The following is a 19,732-nucleotide window of genomic DNA, read 5'->3' as shown; positions in this document are numbered from 1 at the left end:
CGGATTGCGTTTCCTTAGGATTCTTCCAATGAATCTCAGTCTGGCATCTGCTTTACCGACGATCAACTTTATATGATCATTCCATTTCAAATCACACCTAATGCGCACTCCCAGATAATTTATGGAATTAACTGCTTCCAGTTGCTGACCTGCTATATTGTAGCTAAATGATAAGGCATCTTCCTTTCTATGTATTCGCAGCACATTACACTTGTCTACATTGAGATTCAATTGCCATTCCATGCACCATGCGTCAATTCGCTGCAGATCCTCCTGCATTTCAGTACAATTTTCCATTGTTGCAACCTCTCGATACACCACAGCATCATCTGCAAAAAGCCTCAGTGAACTTCCGATGTCATCCACAAGGTCATTTATGTATATTGTGAACAGCAACGGTCCTATGACACTCCCCTGCGGCACACCTGAAATCACTCTTACTTCGGAAGACTTCTCTCCATTGATAATGACATGCTGCGTTCTGTTATCTAGGAACTCTTCAATCCAATCACACAGTTGGTCTGTTAGTTCATATGCTCTTACTTTGTTCATTAAACGACTGTGGGGGACTGTATCGAACGCCTTGCGGAAGTCAAGAAACACGGCATCTACCTGGGAACCCGTGTCTACGGCCCTCTGAGTCTCGTGGATGAATAGCGCGAACTGAGTTTCACACGATCGTCTTTTTCGAAACCCATGCTGATTCCTACAGAGTACATTTCTAGTCTCCAGAAAAGTCATTATACTCGAACATAATACGTGTTCCAAAATTCTACCACTGATTGACGTTAGAGATAAAGGCCTATAGTTCTGCACATCTGTTCGACGTCCCTTCTTGTAAACGGGGATGACCTGTGACCTTTTCCAATCCTTTGGAACGCTACGCTCTTCTAGAGACCTACGGTACACCGCTGCAAGAAGGGGGGGCAAGTTCCTTGGGGTACTCTGTGTAAAATCATTACATTACGACCGATGGTGACCTTCTTCTGTCCTGGATTACATCACGGTCGTGAGGCACAATCATTCCCATGGAATCGAACATGGTGGAGTAGGAAAATTTGTTGCAATATCTTTGAAGTTAGAACAAAAGTAGCAATGAATACAAGTTTCTCTGGAGTTGTTCGATGATGTCAGAACGAAGGATAACTACCGAAACGTCTCATGGCAGGTGATGTAACACGAGTTTACCGATATGACATCGAAAGTAAGGCCAAATTTTCCCAGAGGAAGCATTCTAGATCGCCAAGACAAAATCCCGACAAGTGCGGTCAATTGTTATGGAGTTGCTTACTGTGTTCTTGGGTTGAACGATCAATAAGAAATATTATTTACAAGTTCAGCGCCGTTTCCGCGAAGCAGTCCGAACAAAAACGCCCGGACTTGTGGCGAAACTATTCATGGATTTTGCACTACAGCAATGCACCAACTCACACTTCGCTGCTTGTTTGTGATTATATGGCCAAAGACAATAATGCAGAGATGTCTACAGTTTCTTGTTCGCCACGTATGCCCCCAAGTTACATTTTACAGTCCTCAAAAAATAAAGAAAACACCTCAATGAGTCGCCGTTTTACTAGATGTGGTTAAGGGGGATAGGACGTCAAACGGGCCGAATTGGAGCAGGAGAGGCACCACAGGACATTTTAATTTCCACTGTCTACACTTTTACTAATAAATTCATATAACTTTAACAGCATGACCAGGAATGTTTCAGGATTCATACTCATAGCAGTGGAAGCTAAAAAAGGTAACAAAACACTTTTTTTTTTTACATTTGAAGTTTCATCATTTTTTCACTTACTACTGGCTGCATTTGTTGCTATAGGTACACTTTTCTTCCTAAGTAAGAGAAATTCTTCGATGACTTTTGCACAGCATACAAACCGTAGTTACAGGTATATGAAACTCTAGAAGTTATTTAATTTATGAAAAAATGAATGAACTGCTACATTTTAAACTTCATGTTTAGAAAAAACTCAAGTTTTATAGGTAATTATCTCAATTTTTTCCACAGTTTTTAATAGATTTGGAAAATTCTAGAGTTTCATACACCTGTAACTACTGTTTGTATGCTATGAAAAATGCATCGAAGAATCTCGCTTACTTAGGAAGAAAAGTGTACCTATAGCAACAAATGCAGCCAGTAATAAGTTAAAAAAATGATGAAATTTCACGTGCAAAAAAGGTATTTTGCTACGTTTATGAACTTCCACTGCGATGAGTGTGAGTCCTCAATCCTTCCTGGTCATGGTGACAAAGTTTTATGAATTTGTCTGTAAAAGTATAGTCAGTAGAAATTAAAATGTCCTGTGATGACTCTCCTGCTCCAAGTCGGCCCGATTAACGTCATACCCCCCTTTATTCGCATCGCTGACAGAGCAAAACACTATCCCAAATATCGAATTCCAGAACTGTCTGTGAGGTTTGTAAAAACTTCTGGCTTCACCGTGTGACATCTGACTGGAAGTATTCGTAAGGGAAATAAAACTGATGTAGGCGAATAAGCAAAATGCTCTCTAAAAGATTCCAGTTTTGTTTTGAACAAACCTCGTCTGCTGCGGCCAGACGCCCATAAACGGGACCAGGTCACGTGTTCGCCGCCTCTAGAGCAACGAGGCGAAGCGGCGGAGACTTCGCAGGCCGTTCTCCGTCTTTTACGAGCGGCCTGGGCAGTTCGGTACGCGCCTGCGCCTTCTACGGTGAGAATTCCACTGGGGACGGAAGTAGATCTGTCACATACTGTCTATTGGCGGCTTTCCAGCTCCGAGAATACCGCTAGCCTTTGGTAAAAGAAGCACTTTATGGGTCGGATACGGAGACACGAAAAGACTAGTATGTCACTTACGAATTAAGTACGTAGGGAGTGCAGGGGAGCGAAGGCGAAATGGCTGCACGATAAATGTAAAGAAACTGAAACCTAAATTTATAAAGGAAAAAAAATGGTCTGTTGTAGGCTGTAGTGTGAACGTACTTTGTTGTAATGCAACCACAGCTACGAGTAGTCATCTTGAGTATTAACAGCCCTCTTCAGCTGTATTTAGTCCTTTATTATTGGATCACTACAGGTTTCGTGGCGCTAAAAACCACATCTGCAGGTGAACATCTGTATAACAATGAAACCAGAAGGAATAACAACCCTGAGAGATAGACTGGTATGGTAAATTACTTTCAGATTTTAAAAAAAGTAAAAAATGTATATTAAGCAGTTTTACATGAGAATATGAAAATGTTAGTACTCACATAACTAATGCATTACAGCGGAATAGCCCAACATTCGTTGCCCTTCAGAACAAAACACCGCTAAAAGACGGTATGTCACAGAACAAAACAGCCCCATTCCACCTTAGTGGACGGGTCCTAAACAAATAATTTGCTTGGCGTGTTTGGTCCAGGTAGAACATCCCTCCATTTTGTGGCAACAGCTTCTTGATTTTTCATTCTGGCCCAAAATTAGGTCTTCATATTCATTTATTTTCACCTTACTCGCTATGGTATGATGTGTTTACGACCCATCCACGATCTTGGAATCCAACTGTTTTACCCTGTGACACATCGCTTTTTAGCAGTGCTTTTGTTCTGAATGACAGCGAATGTTAGGTACAGAGTTCGAACTTTTCCGCTCTAATGTTTTAGTTACGTGAGTACGAACATTCTGATATCCTCACGTTAAAGTTGTTAATGTTTAAAAAAAAGTTTTAAAATCTTAAAATAATTTACCATACCAGTGTATATATCAGGGTTATTGCCTGTGGATTTATTGTTATAAAGACGTTCATGTAAAGATGAGGCTTTTAGTGCCAGGAAACCGGCAGTGATCCAGTAATAAAGGACTAAATACAGCAGGTTCTTTATTTAAATGATGCGATTAGCTAATTTCTACCCTAAGTCATTCTCAAGCACAAGCGCGATGTCACGAATTGCATGGTGTAATTACCAGATCCATGTAGCTCATAATTGCACTATTGAATGCGAGACATCGCGCATCTGCTTGAAGATGACTTAGTGTTAAAATTAGCAGATCGTGGGATTTAAAGTAAAAACCATTCAGTGGTTTTCAAAGACATTTTTTTTTGGTGGGGGGGTTGGCGGAGGCAGGGTGGGCAGGGGTCACAACCCGACGCCTGACCACAATGTCTCCCCCTCCCCGTTCCTCGAAATCAGGTCCAAGGGACGCGATTTTTTTTAAATTTTTATTCGACTTTTATTTTATGTTCTCTTTCTGTTATAGATTTTTTTGCCTTTTATGACCTTGCAACGGTCCAGTTGGCGTGTATCCATGTCGCATGTCGGCTTCTCGCTAGCTGAAAAGCTACGTCAGTATAAATTTTAAAACTGACTAAATCACGGAATAATGTAGATAGAGAGGTACAAATTGACATACATGCTTGAAATGACATGGGGTTTTATTAGGACCAAAAAAATACAAAAGTTCAATAAATGTCCGACAGTAATTAGCATAACAAAGTAAGACAAAGCAACGATGATGTTCTTTACAGGAAATGCTCAATATGTCCACCATCATTCCTCAACAACAGCTGTAGTCGAGGAATAATGTTGTGAACAGAACTGTAAAGCATGTCCGGAGTTATGGTGAGGCATTGGCGTAGGATGTTATCTTTCAGCATCCCTAGAGATGTCGGTCGATCACGATACACTTGCGACTTCAGGTAACCCCAAAGCCAATAATCGCACCGACTGAGCTCTGGGGACCTGGGAGGCCAAGCATGACGAAAGTGGCGGCTGAGCACACGATCATCACCAAACGACGCGCGCAGGAGATCTTTCACGCGTCTAGCAATATGGGGTGGAGCGCCATCCTGCATAAACATCGTACGTTCCAGCAGGTGTTTATCAGCCAGGCTGGGGATGATGCGATTCTGTAACATATCGGCGTGCCTTTCGCCCGTCACGGTTTCAGTTACAAAACCATAATCACGCATTTTCTCCAAGAAAAAAGGCCCGATAACGGTAGATGTGGTAAATCCAACCCATACCGTGACTTTCTCGTCGTGCAATGGAGTTTCCACGACAATTCTAGGATTTTCGGTAGCCAAAATTCTGCAGTTGTGGGCGTTGACAGACCCTCGGAACGTGAAATGAGCTTCGCCGGTCCACGAGTTACTCAACCAATCGTCGTCTTCCGCCATCTTTTGAAACGCCCACACCGCAAATTCCCTCCCCTTCACTAAATCGCCAGGTAACAGTTCATGATGCCGATGGATTTTGTACGGATAGCATCGGAGGGTACGCCTCAGTGCCAACCAAACAGTAGTGTATGGAATGCCGGTGCGACGTGTGACTGCACGAGCGCTGACTTCCCCGTGCATAGACAAACCCGTTGCAGTCTCCATTTCTTCCTGAACTGTCTCAGCAGCATTACGCCTTGTGCTCGGTCGGCCTCTACGGGGTCTATCGTCTAAACAACCCGTGGCTTCGAACTTCGAAATCATTCTCGCTACAGCTGCATTTGTCAACGGACCTTTACCCGTTCGAATCCCCTTCCTATGGCGATAGGATCGTAACGCTGAACTAGCACATTCCCTATTCTGATAATACAGCTTCACTAAAAGCGCCTTTTCAGGTAACGTCAACATGCTGCGACTGCTGGCGCATCTGATTCTCTCTCTCTCTTTTTTTTTTTTAATTGTGATTTCATTCCCCTACCCCATATGGGCAGGGGAGGGCTGTCAGCAGTACAATCCGCCGCTCTTCAGCCGAGTGACACGACAACTAAAACAAGAATAAAATAATACATATACAAGGAGATAAAAAGGGGAACATAAAACAGAGTAAGCGGAGAAAATGGAGGTAAAAAGACATGGACATGTAGACGTTCATGGTGGACAGTTAAAAAAGTCACCAGAAAGTTAAAAAACACAGCTGGCGATTCTTAAAACACAGAGAAGACACTGGATGCTCATGCACAGGTTAAAAGTTGGCCACAGTATTAAAACACTCCGAAACAACACACTTAAAACCCACTTGGAGCACACACGACGAAGAATAAAACTACCAGGTGGGACCAGCCGAGGGAAAGGTCAGAGAGGATGGAAAAGGAGGGGAGAGCATGGGGCAGCTGGGGAAGCGGCGGGATGAAGAGAGGAGGGGCAGCCGTGGGTTCACGAGGAGGCAGGAGACACATGGGGCGGGAGAGGAAAAGGGAAGACAGGGCAGGAGGGAGCGCAGAGACACTGAAAGGAGGCACAAGAGATGGAGGGGGAGTAGGAGGGGAAATCCGCTCAGAAGGAGGGAGGGGGAGGAGAGGGAGCCCTGAGGAGGAGGCAGGAAGAGGGGGTTAGAGTTGGTAGGAAGGGTAGATGTCAGGGCGAAGCTCATCATCCGGGAGGGGTAGACGGTGGAAGTTGTGTTGGGAAAGGAGACGGAGGGTGTGGAGGTGGAGAGAGGGAGGGACACAACGGTAAAGGCGCGGCAACTGGTTGGGAGTGGAGAGGAAGGGAGACACCAGGGGGTGAGGGGGATCAAGGCGGCGGACAATATATAGTGTGCGGATGTGTTCAAGGAAAAGGAGAAGGTGGGAGAAGGGGTTCTCTCTCTCTCATTACAGTTCCTTTTATACACGATTGTCATGTGCAGTCACTGACGTTCTGCTGTCCAGCGCCATCTGTCGGACATTTTGTGAATTTTGTTTTTTTTTTTTTTTTGGTTCTAATAAAATCCCATGTCATTCCAAGCATGTGTGTGAATTTTTACCTCTCTATCTACATTATTCCGTGGTTTATTAAGTTTTGAAATTTATACTGAGTTTTTGATCACCCAGTATAGTCCCCTGAGTACATCAAGCATGAACATAAGTTCCTGAACCGCTTCCATTGTACCCAAATTCGCAGCCTGTTGCAGACCACTAGCGTAGCGCCATCTATCCATGAACCCCTCACTCGCCATTTCGTGCAAGAGACAGGGCTTAGCCGCACGGAGTTGCCGCAAGGTTTGAGGCGCCATGTCACGGACTGCGCGACCCCTCCCGCTGGAGGTTCGAGGCGTCCCTCGGGCATGCGAGTGTGTGTGTGTGTGAGTGTGTGTGTGTGTGTGTGTGTGTGTGTGTGTGTGTGTGTGTGTGTGTGTGTGTCTGTGTGTTGTTATTAGCACAAATTAATTTAACTAGTGTGTTAAGTCTAGGGACCGATGACCTCAGCAGTTTGGTCTCTTAGAAATTTACACACATTTGAACCTTTTTGATAGGGCTCGGTGTGCATTCGCACTGTACTGAAAGAATGAATATTTTGTCGTCGCACTTAATTTATAAATTGAAAATGTTTCATTACAGCCTACAGCTGTATAGAAGCTGTGGATCCTCACAGAAATAAAATTTTAATGAAGAAGAGATGATCGCTGGAAGGACTGATTCAGTACAACGACAAGTCAAAACAATCTCCGCTGAAGGCGTCAGTATTGAGGATGTTGAAAGCAGAGGAGAGAGCGGACAGTTACAAAGTGTACGTGGAAGGCCTCTACTAGGACGAGGATTTGTCTATTGGCTTGATAGAAGAACAATTGGGAGTCGATCAGGAAGACGTAGGGGATACAGTATTAGGGTCAGAATTTGAAAAAGCTTTGATAGACTTACGATCAAATCAAGCAGAAGGCATAAGATAAAATTCCTTCGGAATTTATAACTGTTCTAGAGGAAATAACAACCAAACAACTGTTAAAGTTGATGCATACAGTCAATGAAATTGGTGTCAAACCAACAGAATTCAGCAAAAATATCATCTACACAATTCCCAAGATAGCCAGGGCGGAAAAGTGCGAGAATTATAGCGCGTTCCAAATCGCTGCAAACAGTAATATTCGCAAGAATAGATTAAGGACCTATTAGATACGATCGGTCTGGTTTTCGGAAAGGTGACCGTGCGCCAGATAATGGGATCAAGACTTAAAAAGCAAACGAGACACGTTAATACGGTCTGTCGACCTGGAAAGAGCATTAGGCGGTGAAGAATGGTGCAAGATGTTCGTAATTCTCAGAAAAAAAGGCATAAGATGAGTAGTACGTAGTATATTCTTGCCTGAAAGAAAAAAAAATAAGAAAAATTATGAATGAAAGACTACGAACGAAGCGGACGAGACAGTGATGTAGCCTTCGCTTCAACTGATCTGTGCATCGAAAAAGCAATTAACGAAATAAAAGAAAAGTTCAGGAGCGGGATTAAAATTCAGGATCAAAGGATGTCAGACGGCCGCTGTGGCCGAGCGGTTATAGGCGCTTCAGTCCGGAGCCGCGCTGCTGCTACGTTGCAGGTTCGAATCCTGACTCGGGCATGGATGTGTGCGTTGTCCTCAGCTTAGTTAGGTTTAAGTAGTTCTAAGTCTAGGGGAATGATGACCTCAGATGTCAGTCATAAGATTCGCTGATGGCATTGCCGTCCTCTTTGAAAGTGAAGAAGAATTACAGGATCTGTTGAATGGATTGAACAGTCTAATGAGTAGCGAATATCGATAGAGAGCAAATCGAAGAAAGACGAAAGTAGTGATTAACAGCAGAAATGAGAATATCGAGAAACTTAACGTCAGAAGTGGGTATCACTAAGAAAACGAAGTGAAGGAATTCTGCTACCTAGGCAGCAAAGTAACTCATGATGGACGGAGCAAGGAGGACATCAAAAGCAGACTAGCAATGGTAGAAACGGTGTTCGTGGGCGAGAACAGTCTCTTAGTACAAACCATAAGCTTTCATTTGAGGAAGAAGTTTCTGAGAATGTACCTTTGGAGAGCAGCACTGTATGGTAATGAAATATGGACTGTAGAGCTACAGTAGAATGATGGAAGTTAGATGGACTGGTAAGGTAACGAATGAGGAGATTGTCCGGAGGAGCTGTGAAGAAAGAAACATGTCGAAAACACTGATACGGAAAAGGGACTGGATGATAGGATATCTTTTAAGGCATCAGGAAATAGCTTCCATGGTACTGTGGGGAACAGTACAGTGCAAAAGTTGTAGCGGAAAAGAGAAGTTAAAACATGTCGAACAAATAATTGAGGTTATAGGGTAAAAATGCTACTCTGTGATGAATAGGTTGGCACAGGAGGTGAAATAGCCGCATAGGCAGAAGACTCTTAACAAGAAAAATATATTGCATCTGTACCAAATTAAAATGCCTGCTTAGCTGTTCTTCCACATTCACGATATTTCCAGTCCGGTTTTCCAGAGTCATAGCTGGCAGAGAGAATTCGCATTCCCAGCCTGTGCCTTTTCCCCTTTCTATAAACAGAACGTGGAATCGGATGCAGCGTGGAAACAGTGTTGGTTTTGGCGTCCATAGATGTATACGGCACTGCGGAGCGCGTCTCGTATTCATGAGCGCAGATTTACAATCCGGCGCACTCGCCGGTTTTGCGGTTAGCGAAACAGCTGCGCCGCGTTTTTCTGAGTGCACGGGGTCGGCAATTTGCATACTCCAATGTGGCGACGTTCGTGTTGCAATCTGTTCCGCACACGTGTCCAGCAAATCTCTCAAAACAAACACCAGTGCCTCTCGGCACAAAATAACACGTCCGACATATATACGACTCTGATGACAAATACACTGCGAACTTTCAGCGAAAACTCTTTTAATGAAGAATTTATCTAATTTGAAAAACCTGCCACAAACCTCCCCATCTCCACTCAGATGTTTTGATCAGATTCTACATACCGTCAACAGGCCTGGACCGAAATTATGGTCCAAAGCTCGTGGTCTAGCGGCTAACATTGTTACCTCTGGATCACGGGGTCCCGGGTTCGATTCCCTGCCGGGTCGGAGATTTTCTCCGCCCGGGGACTGGGTGTTTACGTTGTCCTCGTTATGTCGTCATCATTCGGGAAGCGGCGAGATTGGAACTAGAGAGGCTGAGAACTTGTACGGGTGCTGATGATCTCGATGTTGTGCGCCCCACAAATCAACATCATCATCATTGTCAAAATTATGCCACTGGATCTCGGAGTCCCGAGTTCGATTCCCAGCCGGGTCGGGAGAAAATGTTCGTGTTGTCCTCATCATTTCTTCAAAGTGGCGAAACTGAAGAGTGAAAAGATTGGAAATTTGTACAGGTGCTGATGACCACGTCGTTGAGCGTCCCACAAACCAAAATTATCGTCATCGTCATCGAAATTATGAAGTAACTTTGAACAAACTTCGTCCAAAAATTAAGTTATCAATGGAGTCAGAGACGAATAAAACACGCATAGAATGAGATTTTCACTCTGCTGCGGAGTGTGCGCTGATATGAAACTTCCTGGCAGATTAAAACTGTGTGTCGGACCGAGACTCGAACTCGGGACCTGCCTTTCGCGGGCAAGTGCTCTACCAAATGAGCTGCCCAAGCACGACTCAAGCCCCGTTCTCACAGCTGTACTTCTGCCAGTACCTCATCTCCTACGTTCCACACTTTACAGAAGCTCTCGTGCGAACCATGCAGAACTAGCACACCTGAAAGAACGGATACTGCGGAGACATGGCTTAGTCACAGCCTGGGGGATGTTTCCAGAATGAGATTTTCACTCTGCAGCGGAGTGTGCGCTAATATGAAACTTACTGGCAGATTAAAACTGTGTGCCGGACCGAGACTCGAGCTCGGGACCTATGACTATTAAATTTTCGTCTCCCTTCACTATCTGCATAATTTCTTTTATCTCATCATACATTCCATCAATTTCTTCATCATTTGCAGAGCTAGTTGGCGTATAAATTTGTACTACTGTAGTAGGCGTGGGCTTTGTGTCTATCTTGGCCACAATAATTCGTTCACTATGCCGTTTGTAGTAGCTTACTCGCACTCCTATTTTTTTTATTCATTATTAAACCTACTCCTGCATTACCCCTATTTGATTTTGTACTTATAACTCTGTATTCACCTGACCAAAAGTCTTGTTCCTCCTGCCACTGAACTTCACTAATTCCTACTATATCTTACTTTAACCTATCCATTTCCCTTTTTAAATTTTCTAACCTACCTGTCCGATTAAGGGATCTGACATTCCACGCTCCGATCCGTAGAACGCCAGTTTTCTTTCTCCTGATAACGACGTTCCCTTGAGTAGTCCCCGCCCGGAGATCCGAATGGGGGACTATTTTACCTCTGGAATATTTTACCCAAAAGGACGCCATCATCATTTAACCATACAGTAAAGCTGCATGCCCTCGGGAAAAATTACGGCTGTAGTTTCCCCTTGCTTTCAGCCGTTCGCAGTACCAGCATAGCAAGGTCGTTTTGATTAGTGTTACAAGGCCAGATCAGTCAATCATCCAGACTGTTGCCCCTGCAACTACTGAAAAGGCTGCTGCCCATCTTCAGGAACCACACGTTTGTCTGGCCTCTCAACAGATACCCCTCCGTTGTGGTTGCACCTATGGTACGGCCATCTGTATCGCTGAGGCACGCAAGCCTCCTCACCAACCAAGGATCATGGTTCAGGGGGGGGGGGGGAGGTACTTGGAAATATACTGAGTTAATTGTACTTCGGTCTTCTGGCATTCTAATTACAAAGAACGTTAGATCAGCAGCGCAGGTACCTCTATGGGCCGCATGAAACCGGCGAGAAAACTTATATATAAGTGAGTTTGAACGTGGTGTTATTGTCGGCGCACGAGCGATGGGACACAGCATCTCCGAGGTACCGATGAAGTGGCGATTTTCCCGTACGACTATTTCATTAATGTGAATATCAGGAATCTGTTAAAAAATCATATCTCCGGCATCGCTACGGGCAGAACAAGATCTGCAAGAATGGGACCAACGATAACTGAAGAGAATCGTTCAACGCGACCCAAGTGCAAACCTTCGGCAAATTGCTGCAGATTTCAATGCTGGGCCATCAATAAGTGTCAGCGTCCGAATCATTCAGCGAAACATAATCGGTATGAGCTTTCGGAGCCGAAGGCCCACTATTGTACCGTTAATGACTGCATGGCACAAAGATTTACGCCTCGCCTGGGCCCGTCAACACCGACATTGGACTGTTGGTAACTGGAAACAAATTGCCTGGTCGGACGAGCCTAATTTAAAATTGTGTCTAGCGGATGGACGCTTACGGTTATGCAGACCACCTCATGAATGCATAGACGCTGCATGCCAGCAGGTGACGGTTTAAGCTGGTGGAGGCTCTGTAATGGTGTGGGGAGTGTGCATTTTGGGTGATATGGGACCCCTGCTAAGTCTATATCCGACTGACAGGTGACACGTACTTAAGCATCCTGTCTGATCACCTGCATCCATTCATGACCATTGAGCACTTCGACAGACTCGGGCAATTCCAGCAGGACAATGCAAACGCCCCACACGTGCAGAATTGCTACAGTGTCTCCAGGAACAGGAGTTTAAAAGACTCCCGCTGGCCACTAAACACCACGGACATGAGCATTATTGAGCTGGGATGCCTTGCAACAAGCTGTTCAGAAGAGATCTCCAGCCGTCGAACTTTTACGGATTTATGGACAACGCTGCAGGATTCATGGTTTCAGTTCCCTTCAACACTACTTCAGACAGTAGTCGAGTCCATGCCACGTCGTGCTGCGTTCTCGAGGGGTGAGGGGTGGGGGGGTCATGGGGGGCTACATGATCTTAGGCAGGTCTTCCAGTGTTTTTGGCTCTTCAGTATATGTAGACGGGGGGCGGGAGGGGGAATGTGTGCGTGTGTGGGTGTGTTTAACAGTACTCGAAAAAAGATCCTTATCGGCAGGGACCAGTAACGGACTCCATGTTTCGTCAATAACGATCGGTCTCAAACCCAATAGTAGTTTCCTGTGTCAGAACCTGCAAGTCCATCCGAACCGGTTTTCGATAGGCAACTGCGAAGTGAGCTGTATGCAACGCAGGTCTGGAGTCAGGTACCTGAAAGGAGGTCAGTGTTCGTCCCAGCGCCAGGTAAATGTCCTCCGTGCTTCGTCCACCTTGTGTGATTTTGCTTCCAAGGTAGCTGAATTTCTTAACTTCGTCTGCTTATTGATCACCGAGCTTATACACCAACAAATAAAGCACTCTTCATACACGGTGTGGTGATGGGCACGACCGATCACGCACCTGTTTTCTGCTATATCGTCACGTCTCCACGGCCATCCATACCACTGCACCGGTTCCGGCCAATCGACCCGCACATACGCACCATTCCACTGCCGTGACGTCGACGACGGGTTGTCGTATGACCCCTGGTACCAGTTTCTTACCATTCACTGCGCTCGATAGTTGACGAGTGTACTCTTTTGTGATGGATCACGCTACTGGCCATTAAAGTTGCCACACCAAGAAGAAATGCAGTTGATAAACAGGTATTCATTGGACAAATATACTAGAACTGACGTGTGATTACATTTTCACGCAATTTGGTTGCATAGATCCTGAGAAATCAGTACCCAGAACAACCAACTCTGGCCGTAAAAACGGCCTTGATACACCTGGGCATTGAGTCAAACAGAGCTTGGAAGGCGTGTACAGGTACAGATGCCCATGCAGCTTCAACACGATACCACAGTTCATCAAGAGTAGTGACTGACGTATTGTGACGAGCCAGTTGCACGGCCACCATTGACCAGACGTTTTCAATTGGTGAGAGATCTGGAGAATGTGCTGGCCAGGGCAGTAGTCGAACATTTTCTGTATCCAGAAAGGCCCGTAAAGGACCTGCAACATGCAGTCGTGCATTATCCTGCTCAAATGTAGCGTTTTGCAGGGATCGAATGAAGGGTAGCGCCACGAGTCGTAACACATCTGAAATGTAACGTCCACTGTTCAAAGCGCCGTCAATGCGAACAAGAGGTGACCGAGACGTGTAACCAATAGCACCCCATACCATCTCGCCGGGTGATACGCCAGTATGGCGATGACGAATACAAGCTTCCAATGTGCGTTCACCGCGATGTCGCCAAACACGGATGTGACCATCATAATGCTCTAAACATAACATGGAGTCATCCGAAAAAATGATGTTTTGCCATTCGTCCACCCAGGTTCGTCGTTGAGTAGATCATCGCAGGCGCTCCTGTCTGTGGTGCAGCGTCAAGGGTAACCGCAGCCATGGTCTCTGAGCTGATGGTCCATGCTGCTGCAAACGTAGTCAAACTGTTCATGCGTATGGCTGTTGTCTTGCAAACGTCCCCATCTGTTGACTCAGAGATCGAGACGTGGCTGCACGATCCGTTACAGCCATGCGGATAAGATGCCTGTCATCTCGGCTGCTAGTGAAACGAGGCCGTTGGGATCCAGCACGATGTTCCGTGTTACCCACCCGAACCCACCGTTTCCATATTCTGCTAACAGTCATTGGATCTCGACCAACGCGAGCAGCAATGTCGCGAAACGATAAACCGCAATCGTGATAGGCTACAATCCGACGTTTATCAAAGTCGGAAACGTGACGGTACGTATTTCTCGTTCTTACACGAGACATCACAACAACGTTTCACCAGGCAACGCCGGTCAACTGTCGTCTGTGTATGAGAAATCGGTTGGAAGCCTTCCTCACATCAGCACGTTGCAGGTGTCGCCACCGGCGCCCACCTTGTGTAAATGCTCTGAAAAGCTAATCATTTGCATATCAAAGCATCGTGTTCCTGTCGGTTAAATTTCGCATCTGTAGCACGTCATCTTCGTGGTGTAGCAATTTTAATGGCCAGTAGTGTATTTTTCGCGTCAGCTTACATTTGCATTCCTTACGACAGAATTTAACTGCGTTACAAAATCAGTGGGTCGGCTCTGGACGGTGTTACGTGTACAGAAAAACGCTCGTCGGCGCAGTGTGCTTGGCTGGTTGGTAACCACAGGTAGGGGAGAGAGAAAAGTGGACGAGGGAGGGGGGGGGGCGGGGAGCAATTACCCGCAGCTTGCGAACACCGTCCCTCAAGGTCATGATCTAATACAAGGCCACAGACGGCTTTCAGGGTCGAATCAAGTTTGTCGCTGTGTCTGCAGTAAAGATATTCGCAGAGCTCCACACAGACACAAAAGTCTCACCTGTGGACTACAATCTGACTACTCTTCCATCTTGTATGACGTTATTCTGTAGAAGCCTCCGCTCATTTTCGCAATCCCTGATCGATTACGAGTAATCAGGGTAAAGGCAGTACACCCGCCCCAGATTTCTTAACTCTTCGAGTACCAACGTTTTCTGCTCGAAACCACCATTATATGTAGGAACTCCCAGTGACTTGTATAAACATATACCGTATGTTTGAAAAACAACTCCCTAGTTTTAATGTGTCCTAGAATCTGTACAAAGTGACATAGACTTTTCTAGTTCGTGGTGTTTGATTCATCAACTCTCCAAGTTTGACTCCCCTGCAGTTGGCAGGTCTGCTTGACCTTGAGACGCCACCAGGGCTGTTTTTTCCTCTGTTCCCTCAGTTCACTCCAGGCGTGCTTGCAGCGCAGTGCAGAGCAACTCAGCAACAATGTGTACTCTGCAACAGAAAGCGCAGTGTGTTATTTGGCACGTGAAAACTGAGTCAGATACAACAGTGCAACGTAGTTTTAGACGTCAGTATGGTGGTGAACTACCTGCAGCAAGAACTATCAGTCAATGGCTAAAGTCTTTCAAGGAAACCGGTAGTGTTAAAAAATATATCGGCTCAACCACTTGTTTATAGTGTAAAACACGCAAATTGACGCGTTTCGGAAGTCAAGCTTCCATCATCAGAATAATAAAAAGTAAAAGAACCTGTTAAAAATCGCTAAAATGGAACATGCACCAGGCACAATAAATTGATAATAAAATTAAAACATCGTGGCTACTTCCCATGTTGCAGCCGTGTCTTCCAAGGTGCATCTCCACATAGTCGTCAAAATATAAAAATCTCTAAAATGGTGTCGCTTATGGTGTTCAGCATCTAACCACATGGCTCTCTCCTCTATCGTCTTAAACCACCCGTCCGTCTTCGTTGATACCACACACCACGTAGCCAAACACGACACTGAAACGCGAGTGAGCTTACGCGCAAGTAAACAAGGAAGTCACAGAGATGTCTGTACAAACAGATAACGTATGCATGTTCCAAGGACCTCATGAAATGATGGTATCCTACCAATTGCTAAAAATGTAGTTACTAAAACTGAACAGTGAAATGTTTGAAAAAGTTATTTGTATCACCAGTTAGCTGTTCATTCAGTGTGATCTGATTATCCACGCTATGTATCGTAATTTCCAGTTCAGGATCTCGTTATTTTACATAGACAGGACAAAGGCAAAAAGTTGGATCTACTAGAGCAGCTGGAAATTACGATACATAGCGTGGATAATCAGAACACACTGAATGAACAGCTACCTGGTGATACAAATAACTTTTTCAAACATTTCACTGCTTAGTTTTAGTAACTACATTTTTAGCAATTGGTAGGATACCATCATTTCATGAGGTCCTTGGAACATGCATACGTTATCTGGGTAAAATCAAAATGAAACCAGTAGTATTTTAAAAGCAAAATCGCCCGGTAGACCGAGAACTTCTGAAGATGTTGAACAGGTCCGTGTTTCGCGTTTTCAGAGCCCGACGTAGTCTACAATTACGAGTGCCTAAAGGTAATGTGTATGATGTTGTGCGCAAAAGACTTACGTTGTGTGCCTACAAATTGCAATTGGTACATGAAATAAAGCCTACTGATAAAATTGAAAGGAATGAGTTTGCTGTTGACAGTGCGACACCCCATACGTGCAGAATAGCTACAGAGTGGCTCCAGGAACAGAGTTTAAACACTTCCGCTGGCCGCCGAACTCCCCAGACGTGAACATTATTGAGCTTGTCTGGGACGCCTTGCAACGTGCTCTTCGGAACAGATCTCCACCCTCTCATACTCTTACGGATTTACGGACAACCCTGCAGGATTCATGGTGTGAATTCCCTCCAGCACTACTTCAGACATTAGTCGAGTCCATGCTACGTCGTACTACGCCACTTCTGCGTGCTCGCGGGGGCCCTACACGGTATTAGGCAGATATACCAGTTTCTTTGGCTCTTCAGGTACAAAGGACCGCCGCGTAATCTATGGATCATGTATGTTCTATATATGGTTATCCTCCCGCTGTTACATAGAAATAAACAGCATTTGTAGCAAAATTGAAACTGTTACTGTTTAATTACGATTATATTCGAAATTATGTGTTTTGTACTGTGATACAGAGGGGTATTGTAGTAAAAAGAAATAGCAATACAGAGCAACGCTAGAAAACACAAATTCCTGAAAAAGAATAAAGGTAGCGTTAAACAAAACCAAAAACATGTTTCTGTTATCCACAAATAACATTCGCACTAATCAATAGTAACAGGAAGCTCCTGTCTTTGATGATTATGAGGAACGTTCCATTGAGCACAAAATAACAACAATAATTGCGTAGATTTTTTTCATATTTCAGCAAGTAAAGTGCATTTGCGTCAAAAGTGATTGTTTTGGTTACATAAAAGCCCAGAAATTACGTCGTCAACTAATTTTTATTGCTTATAAAATACAATTTATATTTTTTAAGGATTTAACACAATGGACTAGCACTAACGACGTGCTGTATTAACTATGTACAAAACAACAAACAAGGGGAAGTCGTCGCCTCCCAATTTTTCGGTCAGACATTCATTTATGTTTCTTTCCCTACCGATGCTACCAATATTCACAGTAATCCTGCAGTTTACTACATCATGTATGTACTGTAATAAAACTACAGAACCTTAGTTTTGGCAGAGTGCCACTCTATTCTCGACTGACCCTGAAGCTGTTGGTGATTCTCCACTCACAATTCTCCCCTTCATGTTCTGTAGCGACGTGACCACTTCTCTTGATATCTAGTGGTAAATTCGGCACTATATAGGACTCTTCTGGTACTTGTGATCATACATTCTGTGTGAAATATCAGCGTTTCGCCTAAAATGTTTATTTTTAGGGGAGGAGGGGAGGTAAGGAGCCATTAAGGCCCCTCTATGCCACTCGCACCCAGTCCTTGAATCAGCACATGGATATCGACTATGTCCTGGCGATGCCGTAGTAGTATCGAAACCTGTTTGTACGACCCGAAATTAACGTGAGTTTTTCTCTATTTTTGTGTACAGCTGGAGTCGCCGCCGACGATTCCCATGTCCGCCACAGCCCCCGCCGCCCCCATGAGCTACGAGATCCGCCCCCTGACGCAGCAGGACGGCCCCCGCATGATCTCGTTCCTGCGGCGCCTCTTCTTCCGTGACGAACCGCTAAACGTGGCGGTGCAGCTGGTGCAGCCGGGAGAAGAGACGTGCCGCGAGCTGGAGGAGTACTGCCTCTCCTCGCTGCCCGACGGTAAGAAAACATCTTCTGTCTAACTACCCGCCTACCAATCAACTCATTAGCTCGCCTCTCCATCGGCAGATCGGCCACGTATGCTGGCGAGCGCCTGCTATCGCTGTGGACGGGCAACCCGCGGCACATAGACGTCGTGTGGGTTGCCTGAACTACAGGGATTCACATCAGTTTGTGACACTTGCGTAGCGGACGAAAGGATGGAACTGACAATTTTTTTATTATTATTTTTTTGTATGGTTTCACATAAGTACTACCACGTCGTGGGTGGACTTTCTAGGTGTAAAAAGGTGAAAGAGTAACTATCACTTTATTTCAGCGTGAGAAGGGTATTGGGCACTCGGTCCTACAACCTCTGCAAGCTCTGGTTACTTTATTGCATTTCATATTACATACTCCAGAATGAGATTTTCACTCTGCAGCGGAGTGTGCGCTGATATGAAACTTCCTGGCACATTAAAACTGTGTGCCGGATCGAGATTCGAACTCGGGACCTTTGCCTTTCGCGGGCAAGTGCTCTACCGACTGAGCTACCCAAGCGCGACTCACGCCCCGTCCTCACAGCTTTACTTCTGCCAGTACCTCGTCTCCTACCATCCAAACTTTACAGAAGCTGTGATTCTTGAGTTTCTCCCGGCGTATTTGATAATTAAAATATCCACGGGTGTACTGCCGGTCAACACTGTCCAACGGGCACAATATTTCGGCGATCATACATGTCGCCATCATCAGGTGAAGTGACGGACTGACTTCCTGTGAACGTGATTTACAGAACCCCTCCTGCGAACCTTGCAGAACTATCAGCCCCCATGCTGTGGCTAAGCCATGTCTCCACAATATCCTTTCTTTCAGGAGTGCTAGTTCTGCAGGTTCCCAGGAGAGCTTCTGTAAAGTTTGGAACGTAGGAGACGAGGTACTGGCAGAAGTAAAGCTGTGAGGACGGAGCGTGAGTCGTGCTTGGGTAGCTCAGTCGGTAGAGCACTTGCCCGCGAAAGGCAAAGGTCCCGAGTTCGAGTCTCGGTCCGGCACGCAGTTTGCCAGGATGTTTCAAAGTTACATTCGTTTTACTCGCTTTTTGTTTACAAGCATACATTACTCTGTGATGTCATTGGGGTGCCTCGATGATGGCGCGGGGGAAGTCTGATGCGATGCCACATCTCAGGAGTGACAAACTACGCACAGTCGTCTTGTAGTGGGCGTTAATGCGTCAGTGATAGCGAGCTGTTTTTGTGTGGATGATACGATTAATTCCCTGATGGTCTCCACGTGCAGTTGCTGATGGAGATGGCTGATATTTGCCCATCTAGGTACTCATAGGATTGACAGTAGACATCGGTTTTGTAGGGTTTGCAATGGTTTGAGATTGTTGTTACAGGTAATCCCTGAGGAGGAGCATCTATATGACAGTAGGATCGTTGTTCGGTAGAGGCTTAGTTTGGTCCTCACTTTCAGATGTTTACTCGACAGCAGTGGTTATAAATGTTGAAAC

General features: G+C 45.2%; 1 protein-coding gene across 2 annotated transcripts in view; it reads left to right on the top strand.

The window, feature by feature from the left end:
- The window catches only part of LOC126106348 (arylalkylamine N-acetyltransferase 1-like), a 239,358-nt gene that overhangs the window by 186,647 nt on the left and 32,979 nt on the right, over positions 1 to 19,732 (top strand). For both annotated transcript variants that reach the window (XM_049912598.1, XM_049912599.1), the window contains exon 2: positions 18,021 to 18,243. In XM_049912598.1, the coding sequence (XP_049768555.1) occupies positions 18,021 to 18,243 (223 nt within the window). The remainder of the gene's footprint in view (positions 1 to 18,020; positions 18,244 to 19,732) is intronic.

The sequence above is a fragment of the Schistocerca cancellata genome, chromosome 10 (assembly GCF_023864275.1).
Source record: "Schistocerca cancellata isolate TAMUIC-IGC-003103 chromosome 10, iqSchCanc2.1, whole genome shotgun sequence".
Taxonomy (NCBI): domain Eukaryota; kingdom Metazoa; phylum Arthropoda; class Insecta; order Orthoptera; family Acrididae; genus Schistocerca; species Schistocerca cancellata.
This window is presented reverse-complemented; position numbering and strand designations above follow the sequence as displayed.